The following is a 15,228-nucleotide window of genomic DNA, read 5'->3' as shown; positions in this document are numbered from 1 at the left end:
CTATGCTGGTGACCAGGGACAAAGCCAGGACACAGGGGACACCACAAAGATGCTGCTTTGTCCATTTTTAAAAAGCAAAGAGGCAAGATGTGCCTCTGATGCACAATTTTGGCCTGTGCAGGGCAGAGGATGGGAATTGTCAGGGCATGCTCAGGAGCCCCCCATGCTCTCCCCCGCTCTCCCCAGGGGCAGATGTCCCTCTCCACTCACCCCTGGATGCAGAGAGCCAGTACAATTCCATCATGACCCTCCAAGGTCTTTTGGCACTTGTATGTGGTACAGGTATCCCACACCTAACAGGAAACACAAGGCAGGAGTTGGGGAGTGGGCAGGATGTCAGCAGCGGAAGGAGGAAACAGGCTGTCTGTCACCTGGGCACTGCCTGCCGAGCCCTGGGCACGGATACACTTGTCTGGGAAAGGAAATCTACTGCAAAGGGTCAGGCTGAAGTCAGTGAGACCCAGGACAGCAGCAGCTATCAGCCCTCTGCAGCTCTGTCCTCCTCAGCCCAGGCCAACACAACACACCAAAGCAGAGGAGCAGCTCTCAGGCTCCTGCTTCAGCAATTCCCACCCTGTCCCAGGGCTCCAATGACACAGCACAGCCTCCTCTGCCACTGCAAAGTTTTCCCCTGAGCACACTCTGCTCTCTCAAGAGGGAATGTGGTGCCCAGAGCAGCCAGGACAGGGGAGTTTCTTTCCCTAAAGTACAGCAATACCCGTTTTCTTCCACGTGGCTCTAACCAAGGAAACTAAACCAAAGCTTTGCTCCTGGCAGGATTAGTTGTGGCAGCCCACGGGGGTCCCCAGCCCAGCCAGCAGCCACCACAGTGACATTGGGAAGGGCTGTTTAAGCTGCACCAGAGCAGTGCTGTCAGTTTGAGTTACTGCAAACAGGACAAAGGAAAACAAACATGCCATAAAATGGGAAAAGGACACTTTGGATCAGGGACAAATGTTTTGTTCTAAGATGACTTTTTATAACAAAGGAAAATAAAATCAGAAGCTGAAATAGGCTTGAATACCCTAAACACCACATAAAGCAAATCCAGCAGCAGCAGGAATGAGATTCTAATCTGAGCTTTGCAAAAATAACTCGACTCTCAATTTCGCTATCAAGTAATGTTTCCTCACAGAGAATTTTGCCCAACTATAATCACACAGAATCATTTAAGATTCTTTGGGAGAAAGTTTAGGAAGTGACATCCCCCCACCCCACAAACTGAACTCAGCTTCTGTCCCACGTGACAGCGCAGAAGGTGCACGGAAGAGACAAGCTCTTACCTTAATGGTTTTGTCTGAGGAGCCACTGAAGAGCAAGTCTCCTATGGAGTACACACACAGACACCACACAGGGCCCTGGTGGCCCACAAAGGTCCCCTTGCACTTGAAGATCTGCTGAGGATCATAGGCTGCAGAAAGGAGAGGGCAGGTGAGAGGTGGGAGGACAGTGCTGTTCCTTTGCACACCTGTAAACACCACCCAAAAGGGCTCCCTGGGCCACCACCCACACTCAGCCCCAGGGGAGGAAGCCCACAGGGATACTCACATCCAAGGATGCCCATGTTGAGCCGAGCATTGATGTGGGAGAGCTCATCCTGAAAAACAGAACAAGCCGTGTGAGCTTTCCACAGGCAGGGAGAAGGGTACAGTGTCCCTGGCAAGTGTAAAAGGCCCAGGCTTTGCAGCAGAGGGTTATTCCCTTGCTGCAGGGCTCCTTTCCTCTGTTAACACATTCCCAGAGCAACAACAGACTGGGAAAAGGCAGCAGAGCTAGTTCCAGCAGCAGCCCAGATGCAGTGACCAGCACATGCTCAAACCCTTCCCCAGACCTCGGCTGCAGTACAGGCAAACCAAACCCAGTGTGAGCAGAGCCAGCAAGCAGGAGGGACCCCAGAGCCTCTCCCACTGCAGGACAAGCCCAGCTAGGAGTTGAGCCAGCTAACACCATGCAATCCCTGCTCCATCCCAGGGCCCCTCCTCACATTCAACATGGAGGCGTCCCTGCGGAATTCCATCAGGTCCTCACTCAGCTTGCTCTGGTTCTCGTCCAGAACATCTACAAGAGAAGGACAGGCCCACAGTCACTGCAGAGCCACTGAGGGCATCCCAGGGAACACACAGAGGACACCCAACTGCCACCCAACCTCTGAACATGGAGGGAGGACACACTGCTGCTATAGGCCAGGAAAGCAGGAGGGTGTCTGCTCCTCAAATGGAAGTTGTACCTGGATGCTAAGAACCAGCAAACCTGGGAGCACGACAGGGCTGGCACAGCAGGGGTGTCCAAGAGCCCTGCTCACTCCATGAGAGCTGCACTGTTGGCTATTTGACTGGCTGATTTTTACAGGGGCCTGTGCCCATGGATTGCAGAGGAAAAAGCCACAGGAGAAAGGTGGCAGCTGCCTGTAGACATTTCTAGGACTTGCCACGTGACCAGTGACCGCAGGATTAGGTCCCAGGATGTTCAGGCAGCAAAGTCAACGGAACCCCTATTTGTCCCTCTGCAAGGAATATCTGAACCTCCTGAAACCTGCTCAGCACCAGTTTTAAACATGGAATGAGTCCTGTAATGCATCATCCAAACAAAGAGCTTCCCTGTCCCTACAGCTCTGACCAGAGAGCTCGTCCAGAGCAGACTCACCAAACTTCAGCTCCAGGTTCTTCTCCAGCTGGTCGATTTTCTCAGAGAGCTTCCCCAGCATGGAGCGCAGGAAGGCGATCTCCTGGTCCTTCTGGGCCATTGCCACCTGCATCTCATGGAAGCGATCGTCTGTCTGCTGCAGGAACTCCTTCAGACCCTCGAACTTGCACGTCTCCAGGTGGGTCTCATAAGTGTCTTGGTTTCCTATGAATGTACACCTGAAGGGAAGGCAGATGCTGGCTGGAGCAGGGCTCCCAGGGAGACTCCTTGCTCAGCTGGCTCCTCACTGGAGCTCCAAGGCCTGTGTGGCTCCCAAGCTGTCCTGCTCTTCCCACCAGCAGCAGGGCTACTGTGGTTCATTATCCTTCAAAGGATGGATTCAATAATTTTGGAGGTCTTTTCCAATCTTAATGATCCCATGATCCTGCTGGGTGCAGGCAACTGCAGGGCAACATGGAGGCCAAGCAGCTCCTCTTCTTCCAGCCAGAGCATTGGCCCCAAACCAGACCATCGGTCTGGGTAGTTGCAAGGAAAAGCAGATCTTGGGCAAGAGACAGTGTGGTGTCAGTTTATGTGCTCACCAGGAGCACCAAAATCAGTGGAAAAAACTGGAGCTGACCTCAGCAGATGCTGACTTGGGCCTGCAGCATGGCAGGGAGTCAGGGATGCTCTGCCAGGACTTGTCTTACCCTGCCTCTGCCAAGACATGTCTTAGGATCATACAATCACAGAGCTGTTGAGGTTGGAAAAGGCCTCTAAGACCATTGAGTCCAACCATTCCCCCAGCACTGCCAAGCCCATCACTAACCCATGTCCTCAAATGCAACATTGGCTTTTAAGTCCCTCCAGGGATGGTGACTCCATCACTGCCCTGGGTGGTGGGCTGGACAACCCTTTGTGTGAACCCTCCTCCTGCAGTAACCCCAAGCAGGGAACCCCCAGCCCGAGCTGTCCCCCTGCTCTGGTGACAGTGAGCCCTCTGAGGCAGATCAGCACTTCCCTTGCCCTGCTTGGCAAGACACTGCCACGGTGCTCGAATTACTCTTGTAATCCTCCTCCCTTCATGCTCTGACTCTCCTCCAGCTGTTCTTCTGCCTCCTCACACCTCACCCTCCTCCTGGGCTCACACCTGGGCACCAGGACCTGCCTGTTCCCACCAGGAGAGGGGTTCAGGGGCTGCCTCCTGCAACTCCTGTAACCCTGAGCTGGGACAGCACTGGGGAGAGCTGCTTGGAGTCCTTGGGGCCACCCCAAGGCTGCAGTGACCAAAAAGCAGCTCAGAAGTTACCTCAGTGCACTCTCCCCACTCAAAAGCATCAGGTCCTTACCCGTACTTGGAGTGGGGACACTTGATGTGCTCGCACTCCTTGAGGTGTGCCTCCAGGTTCATTTTGAGCAGAGGAGGGCAGCTGGGGTTGTTGGGGCAGCGCACGGGCCGGTAATCACAGCTGCTCTCATGGTCCCTGCCCACGGAGAGAAGCAAAGGGAGGGAAAATCAGCAGTGAGCAAAAATTAATGGAAGCAACACAGGTTGTCAGGAAAGGAGCAAACCAGCCCTGTAAGGCTGTCAGGTCCAAAGCCTCCTGCTCTAAGGCTGCAATTCCAGCTTTTAATTCTCATTTGACCAGAAAATTGAGAGTAATAACAAGCCACGTTTACACAGGGCATATCTACTTCTGCAGCTGAAGGGCTGAGCCTCCAGGCACCCACAAACAACAGCTTTCCACAAGCAGGGAAAGCTTGTGGAAATCCCTATCAGTCCAATCCCTATCAGCCAGATGATAGGGAAAACAGGGAATGCATTTAGGAGGGAGAGGGAGACAGATTTCAGATTCTCAGGATATAACTAGGATAATTCCTCTCACAAAAACAATCCCAAGGTCTCTGCTTGACCATATCACAGTGTTTCACCCCAGAAGTGAGGGGGCTGCTCTCACAGCGTCCCTGTCCCAGTGCTGGCACTCAGGTAAGCTGGGAGCAGAGAACAGCATCCTTCGCCTGAGACAACCCATGTACCACCATCCCAAGACCGATTTACCCCCTCCACCCCCCTGCCCACTCCCACTCCCGGCAGTGCTGGCAGGAGCAGTGCAGCCCCAGAGCCCCAGGGCAGCTCAGGTGTGGCAGGCTGGCACAGCCCTTTCCCTGAAGAGGCTGGAACAGGGCACTTACTTCCTGGCACTCAGCTTGATGGTGAAGGGGCACCCTCGGGGGTCCACCTCGAAGGCGGTGGGCTTGCTGCTGGCCGCGGCTCGGCACCCGTACTTGCAGTGGATGAAGAGCTCCCCGATCTGCTCGGCCACCGCGATGTTGTTCACCACCACGGTCAGTTTGGCATTGTCCACGGGGCACTTCTCTGCCAGGGAGGGACGGAAAACACAGTCAGCAAGGACTGAAGACAGTGCAGGAGCATTTCCAGGAGCCTCTACGTGGAGATTTTGTTCTTTTGCCTTCCCTGGCCAAGTCAGCCAAGTCCCAGGTGAGTGGCCGTGGAATGAGCCATGAATATTACACACGGTCTGTGAGCCACTATCTTTACTTAGTCTTGGGGCTTGGAAAAGTTACAGTTTCTATTAAACCATGATAATTTGAGCAAGCGACCAATGAAGGATGGCCACACTGGGACAGGCTCCCCAGAGAAGTGGTCATAGCACCAAGCCTGAGTTCAAGGAGCATTAGGACGATGCCCTCAGGCACATGGTGGGATTGCTGAGGTGTCCTGTGCAGGGTCAGGAGCTGGACTCAACAATCCTGATGAGTCTCTTCCAGCTGACCATATTCTATAATTCCAATTCAGACTACCTTGTGCCTGGTGAGGTGTGAGTCTTCACAGGCAGAAGGCCCATCCATAACGTGCTCCCTCACCCAGGCCTGGGCTCAGCTCCTGCTCCCAGCAGCACCACGGGCCAGCAATCACAGAATCATTTAGGCTGGAAAAATCCTCCAAGACTAATGACTTCATGCTTTGACCGATGTCCACCTTGCCCCCCAGCCCAGAGCACTGAGTGCCACGTCCAGTCCTTCCTTGGACACCTCCAGGGGTAGTGACTCCATCACCTCCCTGGGCAGACCCTTCCAAGGCCTGACCACCCTTTCCAGCAAGAAATTCTTCCTGATGTCCAACCCGAACCTCCCCTGGCACAGCTTGAGGCCATTTCCTCTTGTCCCATCACTTGTTACTGGGGACAAGAGGCCGACTCACATTTGGCTACGACAGAGGCAGAAACACAAGCTTGGAGGGCAGGAGCAAAGCTGAGCAAGTTGGGATTGCAACTGCAAAGCCTTCTGCTACAGAACATGTGGGCTGGGATAGATATAGCAAAGCACAGTGAGGGGATTAGCATGCAAAGCAGAGGGACCCCTCACATGTGGAAGGCGAAAATTCTAAGGCAGAAAGAGCTGCTTTTCTGCAGAACTTGCCCCTCCTGGGCTCACTGTGCTGGTAATGCCAATGGCTTGGCTTTGTGCTGAACAACAACTTGCCAAGAAGGGCACAGGCTTGTGCCAAAAAAAGTCTTTTTTGCAGTGCAGAGTCCAATCCAAGTGGGAGCTGGTTATCCCAGGCCAGCAGCCAGAGGCTTGGGCTCCCTCAGGGTTCTGGAAGAGCTGGGTGAGCTAAAGAAGCTCTGTGGGGCACAACCAGAGGCCAGAGTGCTGGCACTGAGGGGCTGGGGGAGGAGGGGTTGATGGGGCTCTGCCAAACACAGCCCCCCTGTTCCTTAGCCAGGCAGCCACAGAAAGCTTTCTGTCTGAAATCAGTGGGTCAGCTCTGGGCGAGACGTGTATTATCCTGGGATTATCCATGGCATACTCCACGATTTGAGAACATCCTGTGCCCAAGAGCTGGGCCCAGCCCTCTCTCCAGTGCCCAAGCTCCAGTGTGTTCCATGGGAGCTGCATAGCCCCCGAGCCCCAGACCCTCACTGCTGCAGTGGCAGATCTGACTGACAGCTTGTTTTAAGCCCTTTGAACATTTTTCTGCAGGTTTCTTTTTAAGTGAAAGCAAACAAACCAGAAAATAACAGTGTTTTGGCTGCATCACACAAGAGCAGTTCTGTACTCACCAGATGTTAAGGCACATCTTCTACAAAACGTGTGCTGTGGAGACAGAGAGGAACAGCAGCGTCAGCGTAAAACGAGAGCAGGCTAATTATTCCCCGTGGACAATGATGGGAAAGGTGGAAGATACCCAAGCCTGTGGCTCAGGGGCCTCGGCAGCTGTTCTGCCTGCTTTAGCTCAGCACCACAGGGCAAAGCCCAGTTGCTTGCTCAGGGTGCAGCACAGGTCCTGCTCCTGAGAGTTCTTTGATGTTCTGCCCCGTTCAGGATCAGGCCATGATTGTGGTGACAGCCAAAGCCACGGGCATGTTCTGCTACACTCTGATATTCACAGAATCACAGAATGGTTTGGGTTGGAAGGGACCTAAAGATCATCCTGCTCCAACCCCCTGCCATGGGCAGGGACACCTTCCACTAGACCAGGTAGCTCAGGGCTCCGTCCTGCCTACTCTTGAACACGTCCAAGTCCTTCCTACCCTCCACATCTGCATGGGGTTTCCCTACTTCACCTTCCACTTTAGCTCATATCATCCCTCTCACAACCCTGAGAAGTCCTCAAGGGAAGGAACAAGGGGAAGACTGGCCTCTCCCTGTCTTTGCCCAGTCAGCCCATTACACATATGCCCCTGAAACTCTTCTAAGGCAGCTGGAGCTGCCCTGTCCTGCTGCCAGGAAGATGGAACAGCTGGTTTGTAAGTCCATTAAATGCTCTGCAAATTGCAGCACGTTAAATAGCTCCCTCTCTCTGTTCTTGCAGTTTAACTTGATGAAGTAACAAACACAATCTACCACACTCACGAATATAAAGGCTGCAGCATTTCACTGGTCTTGACCTTGCCCCGTGGGCTCCCTGGAGCCTCCTCAGCCACATTCCCCTGCCACAGGGCCAGCCTGGTAGTGGCTGCGAGTCCCTCCCCAGAGCTGTTATCTGTTATCTGCTGCCCGGATCCTTTTCCTGCCCGGCACAGCTGCACGGAGCGCCCTCCAGAGCTGCCAGACCAGGACTGCACACCAAGCCGGGTTGCTTCCTGCAGTGGGGTTTTTTCCATGTTATCCAGTGCATTTCAGTGTCTCTGTGAAGAGCTGCTTTCTGAAATGGTGCAGAGAAACTGCACCAATTTCCAGCTCTTTTGGGGAACAGCACCCTCACTGCAATAAACAATCCGGAGCTGTTGTTGCTACAGCCCCATCCTGGTAATCAGAAGCACATCAGAAGCATTAGAGAGCCCATCTCGAAGCCATCTTTCTTCACAAGTAGCACAGAAGCAGGAATAATTTACAGCTTCTATTAAATCCCACTAAAATGGAATCCAGAAGAATATTCATAATGTTCTGTGCCTTTCATTTGAGGATCTCAAATCCCTTTGCAGGCATTAACTACATGAAGCTTCAAGCCATTTTTGTTTTATAAGCAACACTTCCCTCCCAGCTGAGGAGCAGCCATTCCTGGGGTGCCCTGGAGCTCCCTGCAGAGCCCTTCAGGACAGACTGAACATGGCCAGGACAGGGCAGCTCTCCTGGGAAAAGCCATCCAACTTCAGGCAAGAGCCAGGATTGCTGGACAATCAGTGGGGACAGTCAGGGCTTGGCTCTGGCTCACACAGGACACGTGTGGAGCCCACGCTGGTGATTTGAAGAGCTCTGCCTTACCCCACAGGTTGTGATGACTGGATCCTTAAACACACTGCAGCACAGCTGGCAGCACAGCTTCACAGAGGGCTGCTCAGCAAACACCAGGGGCTCCTGCAGGGACAGAAAGGGACAAAGACAGCACAAGGATTAGTCCAAACACAAGAGCCTTCCTCTGCAGAAGGAACAAAATACTCCTCAGAGGTGAGTCTCGGGGAGCCTGGGGCACTGGGCACACTGGAGGGTTCACTATCTCAACCAAACAACCTGTCTGGATCTGCTGAGCTCCAATAAGAGGCAGGGGAAGAACAAACTTGGGAATGGTTGGAGATCCTCAGCTCATCACAAACTGGGGGCCACCAGCATCTGGCAGGATCAGGACCTGACAGCAAACTGCTCAGACCAACTTCTCTGTCAGTGACTCAAGTCACCAGACCTGTGTGAGCTGCACTGGTTGAGACTTTGTGCTTGGTTGGACTGAACAGAGCGTTGTCAAAAATGTACTAAGCCTGGAGTTTGAAAGCAATTTTAGAGCAGCCTGCCCTTTTGTATTTTTGAAACATCCTGGAGGAAGGGCTCTTTCATTCCCTTATGAAGCAGAAACAACATTGTTTCTGCTGCAATGGGCCCATCTCTCCAGTTTTGTTTACCAACTACGACTGCCAGCACGGGGCTCTGAGCACGTCCTCCTGGAGCAGCCTGGCTCTCCAGGACCCTGAGCATGATCTCCTGGAGCTGCACAGCTCTCCATGCCATGCCAGAGCAGGGCTTCACATTTCAGAGCATTTCAAATCAATCTCTGCAGCTCAGTCTCTCTTTTCATCCCATACTGCTCTCAGAAATGCAAACACAACCCCCTGGGTTCCTAAATATGAAACACACTTTTATCCCAGATCAGTGGCAAAACGCCACCTGACCTTTTATTCATCCAGTCTGGGGTTAGTTACTGGGTCACAAGCTAAGCTCAGCTTAAAAGTGTCCTCCCCTAACATGCAGACAACTCCTTGCACTCTCCAGGGGCTTACAATCAAGTCAGCGGGGTGCCACGCAGCCCTGAATGTGGGATAGGGCTCCAAATCTGTGGGGAATTGTATTTCTCTTGCTGCCTGGGGCCAGACCACCAGCCTGAGCCTTGCAACCCCCACTGCTCTGCAGCGGAGCCAGGGAATCACACAGGACTTTGCAAAGATTTATAGTTTATCTGGGAAGCAGAAAAGCCTCACCATTGTCCTTGCTCCACAGACAGGGAAACGGCTCAGAAGGAAGCAAAGCCAGTGGTGGAAAATAAGTTAAAGCCGGAGCCCTGACAGCCAGACATCACAAAAAATCTGTCTGTGACAGCTCTGTGTTCTCACAAGAGTCCACTAAGTTACTCTTTTGTCACTGCACTTCCTAATACTGCTCCTTCAGACAATCCCAAATACCTACTGGCTCCTCCTCTTCCTCATGGAGTGAGAACGTCGAGCGCAAGGACATGTTGGACTCGGAGTGCAATGAACGGACGGAGATGGCCGAGTCAGAGCGGCGTGGGGTGCTGATCGGGGGCTTCAAAGAGATAAAACCAGCTCTGGTTAGTCCAAGTAATTCCCAAACTCTCTGTGAACACTTCAAGTTCAGTCCTCTCCCTCCCAAAACTACGCTGCTCCACTCCAAGCTGCACTGAGTGGCCCTGCTGCTGTGTGCCCTTCCCTGCACTGTGCTCAGAGACAGGATTAAGGTTTAACTTCCTAAACCGGGCTGACATCTCAATTCCAAGCACGTCCCTTTCTCCAAGGTGCATTCGCTGTGCACTTACCGTGGGCACCCGCAGAGCAATGGTCTGGAAGAATTAATCCTTCATGGAAAGCTCTGTAAATCTCCCCCAGAGACTGCTCCAGCTCCTGCCCTGTCTCCAATCTCTGCAGCAGCACTTGTTGTTGCACTCGCTATCTAACTTCTGCCAAATTTCTTTGCGTAAGTGTGGAGACTTCCTTCTATTGAATTCCCTCACAGCCCGGCTCGGCCGCTTCCTGCTCGGGAGGGGAGAGCGGAGCGGACACCGCGACCAACGACAATCCCCCTGGCTGCAGCGGCCTTGGGATTGGCTTTGAGGGAATGCTGCCTCGGGAATATTAACCAGCAGTGCATCTCTGAGGGGGGAATATCAACCAGCGGCACGCAGCCAAGATGAAGCTTGGCGTCAAAGCAAAACTGGACACTCTTCAGATCATGAAGTGTCTGGATTTGGGGGTCCCAAATCCATCTGGGAGTGCAGCCAGGGCTGGGTTACTCGGGAAGAGATGCTCCTGGTAGACTGGGAAGAGTGCAGAGGGAAGGAATAAAGGTAGTCATGGAGCAGAATGGATGTTTTGACAAAGAAATGGGAGAATGAAGCTGTCAGCTTCCGACACCCGGCAGCAGGAGGTGACCGATGGCACCTGCACGTGTCACCTCTACATGGCTTGGATGTAGCTATGTCAGCCACCAGCTCTGAGCAGTGCTGGCTGGAAGCAGCTCTAGAGATCACTGGCTGGAATTGAGACTCTCCCTGACCCTGGACCAGGCCAGCCCTGGCACTGCCCAGCTGGAACAGGGGAAGCTGCACGGACCAGACTCTGCTGCCCCGGGTTCCTGTGCAGCACCTTGGGAGCAAAACACTTTCCCTCATATTCCATCTGAACCTTGTGAGCTGCCATCTGTGTGTGTACCCTGGGTCAAAGGGGGCGACATCAGACTCAGGGACGGACAAAGACAATGCAGGAGGGCAGTGGGGCAGTCAGGAAATCCAGCAATGAAAGCTGTAGGATGAGGTTCAGAGGTTGCAGCCTGAGTGCAGCCTGGCTGGGCTGCAGAAGAGGAGCAGACCAGGATCCTGCTGGTTCCTCTGCTGCTTCAGTTTTATGATCCTGCGCTCCCAGGAGCTCAGAACTGCTGCATCTGCTTAGAAGCCAAAGCATAAAGCTTTTTCTTAAAGACAGCATATTTATTGGCTAAACAGGTAAACCTTGAGGAGGAAGGGTTATAATGAGTAAATCAATTTTATGTGTATCCATTCAGCTTATTATTTTCCTCCACTAGTAACAGAAGTTATTAAAATAACAAGAATGACTGTGCATAGCTCCCACTCGGAGGTGACACGGAGTGGAGGGCAGCACAGGCAGGCTCTGCAGGGAGGCAGGTTTATCACGAGCAGCATCCTGGGTGGTCAGCAATGGAGAGGGGGGGCTGCTGCCCAAAAACATTTCCAGGAGATAGAGGTGTGAGACACAGACTTTCAAGGCTTCTGTAATGCTGTGGGCTCAGAGCCCTGTGTCCTGGTTGGGGTAATGCTGGTGTTAACTACACAGGGGACAAATAAATGTGCTGAGAAAGCTCCCTCATTCCCTCGGCTGCAGAGACAATGTGGAATGGCAGAGGATGTGCTGGCATTTACAGACCCTCTGGGTCTCTTCAGCCTTGGTTCTTGCCGAGCAAACAAGACAAGACTCGAGAGACCTTATTTCTGCACTAAACATCAGCTGCATCTTCAAACAGCCCAAGGATGGAGCACCCAAATCTTCTGATGGAAGATGGACAGTTTTTGGCTGGTAACTCAGTCCAGCCTCTAGTTCTGAGGTGAAGATCCCTGTAAACAACAGACTTTGGGCAGCCAGGCAGCCTTCATCCACTAGTATCTATCTGTGCCAATGTTCAGCTGTAACCTTTAGCTGCAGTTCCCATCACCTCAGCTACAAGTGCAGGCTCCATGTGAAGGCTCCAGCAGAGTCCTCACAGGGACCTGTGGCACTATTTTCATGGAAAGCTGACAGCAGCTGCTCAGTAATCCCTGCCTTGCACACAGAACACACTGCTCTACTCTGGGTTTCATTAACAGAAGCTTTAAAAAGAAAGAAAAAGGGGTGGTGGAGGTCACAGAAGGGCTCTGACATGTCTCCAGCTGTCTCACTGATGGCTGACAAGCCCTTGGCAGCTTCTGGAGGAGGGAAAACTCAGTGATGAGGAAGGGAAATCCCAGATTATTTCTTGACAAAGCAAATGAAGCTTCCTAAAAGGGTTAGTGAGTCTGTCTGGAGCAGCAGGCAGAGCAGGGCTGGGGTAGTTCCGGATTGCCAGCACCTCACGCTGTTTCCTGAACCACTCATTAATTCTCCTGCTATTTTTGCTTAAGAACATTTAGCACTCCGGGGAAGGTGGGCTGAGACTGTCCAAGAGGATTGGGGCTGGATCCCAGGAGAGATCTCCCCCATTTTTGGCTGCACACCTCAGTTTGTGACACTGGGGTTTTCAAAGGAGCTTTTCCACCAGACCTGGCTAAATGAAGTATCCCCAGCATCCCCTCCTCTGCAAAACTCCTCCCTTCTGCCCTGTGAGAACTGCCCAGCTCATGAGAAGGGCACAGTGAGCCCAGCACTGAGCCCACGGGGGTCGTGCTCACAGCCAAGGGTGGCCTGGAGCAGTGGCCCAGCTCCGTGGGGTCAGTGAGGGGATGGAGAGCTGCACTTGCCAAGGACACCAGGCAAATGTTCAAAGGACTTGTTAGGAAAAAAAAACAAACAAAAAACCCCATAGGCTCACATAAAACACAGCAAGATGTCTGAGCAACAGAAGGAACTTTATAGGATGCTGACAATAAAGCTCTTTGCAATCTGGTGTCAAATTTATTTTCAGAAGTGTTGTAGCTCCATACTGTTGCTGACCCCAGTCTCTGTCAGGGCATAACTCCAGCAGCAGGGATCCCATTTACCTCTAGCTTGGAAGCTGGGTCTTGTAACCTGACTAAGTCTACAAGTACTTTATTTGAAGTTTACTACCAACATGCTTAAATCTAAACAGAGCTTGTGGTTGTGAGATGTGGTTGGAGCACCAGGGACAGGAGAGGGTCCAGGCCTCAGAGCTGTCCATCCTTTTCCTGAGGTTCGCTTTGCTGTTGCTCTTCCTGATTTAATTGATTTAGCTGATTTAATTTCTCTCTAAGCACCTAACCCTGAGGCCTGTTGAATCACTAAATTCCCCAAAACCAGCTTACTCAGAAGTGAGTAAGAAAGCTGGATGCAAAATTGGGAAGTGCTTTTCCACAAAAATATTGGGAGACACGGGAATGGTTTGTGTGAGAAGCCCCCAGGAGCCCAGTACAGTCTGTAATGTCCAACATCCCACTCTGCAGGTTCCAAACCCACTCCCTGTGGCCAGAAGCCCCATCTGGAGGTGGGAATAGGAATGGATTCTATGGCCTCAGCTGCAGAGCCAGCTGGGATCCATCCAACAGACTGACTGGCCTCAGTCACAGCCCAGACATCCCTGGCTGTGCCTGTTTCCTCCCGAGCACCTGCTCCCCCAGAGCCAGGTACACCTCACACACAGCTCTGTGGGATCTGTACTTCCCAGGCTTTGAAACCACATAACCATTTCAAGCAGTGTGAAAATGAGCACCAGCAGCACCAGCTTAAAGCCCCAGGTCAGAATCAGCTGCTTCCACGGCACCAACCACAGGAGCAGCCAGGAATGCTGAGGCTGGTCCTGCCCCCGGTGCAGGAATCTCCCTTGGATACAACAGTGCACAGGAATGATGAGGGAGGCAGAGGACTCCAGAGGAACACCAGACATCTCTCAGCTAAGCCAGTCAGGAGGGCCTTGGCAACACCTACCATGCCATCGTCCTCATCCCGTGGGGAATAGGTGAGTGTGCTGGAGGAGGACGGGGTCCGGCGGTGCTGCTTAAAAGTGTTGGTCCCGTCAGCTTTGAAGGGAATCAAAGAAAGAAAAACAAGCATTTAGGCTCCTCAGAAACATTTCCAAACTATGGGTCAGCCTCTGTAGCTGTAAGTGTTCCTTAGAAAAGGAAAAGACTCGGGATTCTCCAACTTGAGTTTCGTGACTGGACATATCAGCACAGGTAGAACAGCCCTGATCTCTGAGAGCTTGCCCAGAAAAGAGCACAGGTCATATTCTGTCAGGTCCACAGGGCAAAAACACTACTAAAAGGAAACTTTATACTCCCACATATCTCAGTCACCAACAAAAATTGCTTGGATCCAGGAAGGTCTGGATACTCTTGCAGCACAAGGGAGGCATGGTAAATTAAATATGAGATATTTGTATAGAGATTGCATTAGTGACTCGTGTAAAAGTTTGAATGTAAATATTCAGGAGTCCAAAACCATCTAGAGTCCAAGACAAATGTAATCCAAACATCTTCTTCAGGTACATGTTAATTTTCTTATCTAAATCAGTGTCAAGTCTTCTTGTTTCTACTAAAGGAAGGATATTTGCATTCCAAAATAAAAACAGACCTCTTCCTACATTCACCCCACGTGTCAGGCCTCAGGCTTCCCTCACCTGCTGAGCTTTGAGGAACAAGGCACAGGAATTCTAAATAAGAAGAGGCATTTGCATCCTCTCCTGCCTGAGCTAAAAACGGCCATGGGGGTTTCACCAAAGCTCCAGAGTGACTCACAGTCAGGCACAAGAGTGAAGATGGAATTTTCAGTGCTGGTGATGATTGTCACAGGGATCAGTAAGATTTGGTGCTGAAATCAGTATCAAACCCTGCTGTACTATCCCAATTTCAACAGGAGCTTCCCAGTGGTGCTGCTCAGTCTGCCTAAGGGGAGACAATTCCTGTGCCTTCTCATTTCCTTCATGTCTGGACACTGGGGCTGCAAAACACTAAAACCAGCCCCTGGCTGATGAACACAGTGATTCTCCCAACAGCTTTATGGTTTGTAGAAAACAACAACCCTGGAGTCACCCCCAGTGCATTGGTGAGATGCTCCAAGCATGAGATACTCACGCTTTGTGATGGTGGTCACAGCAGAGTAGGCTGGTCCAAAAGTTGTTTCCATTCTCGTCTGAAATATTGAGGAAATGAAGGTCAGGGCACATAAAGGCTTCAGATCTTTCCCAAACCGGTGAAAAAAC

General features: G+C 52.0%; 1 protein-coding gene across 5 annotated transcripts in view; it reads right to left on the bottom strand.

Annotated features, from left to right (window-relative positions):
• The window catches only part of TRAF7 (TNF receptor associated factor 7), a 31,032-nt gene that overhangs the window by 4,815 nt on the left and 10,989 nt on the right, over positions 1-15,228 (bottom strand). For 4 of the 5 annotated variants that reach the window (XM_027656614.1, XM_027656618.1, XM_027656616.1 and 1 more), the window contains exons 3-14: positions 15,101-15,158; positions 13,956-14,047; positions 9,760-9,876; positions 8,353-8,445; positions 6,708-6,741; positions 4,816-4,999; positions 3,972-4,106; positions 2,644-2,861; positions 1,985-2,058; positions 1,549-1,597; positions 1,284-1,411; positions 211-293 (exon numbers count right to left, since the gene is read on the bottom strand). In XM_027656614.1, the coding sequence (XP_027512415.1) occupies positions 211-293; positions 1,284-1,411; positions 1,549-1,597; positions 1,985-2,058; positions 2,644-2,861; positions 3,972-4,106; positions 4,816-4,999; positions 6,708-6,741; positions 8,353-8,445; positions 9,760-9,876; positions 13,956-14,047; positions 15,101-15,158 (1,265 nt within the window). Of the gene's footprint in view, positions 1-210; positions 294-1,283; positions 1,412-1,548; positions 1,598-1,984; positions 2,059-2,643; positions 2,862-3,971; positions 4,107-4,815; positions 5,000-6,707; positions 6,742-8,352; positions 8,446-9,759; positions 9,877-10,126; positions 10,293-13,955; positions 14,048-15,100; positions 15,159-15,228 lie in introns of those variants that run through there. The other variant, XM_027656619.1, reaches the window with a different exon arrangement.

The sequence above is a fragment of the Corapipo altera genome, unplaced genomic scaffold (genome assembly GCF_003945725.1).
Source record: "Corapipo altera isolate COAL_440 unplaced genomic scaffold, ASM394572v1 104, whole genome shotgun sequence".
Lineage (NCBI taxonomy): Eukaryota > Metazoa > Chordata > Aves > Passeriformes > Pipridae > Corapipo > Corapipo altera.
The sequence above is the reverse complement of the archived record's forward strand: the minus strand, read 5'-3'. Positions and strand labels throughout refer to the sequence as shown.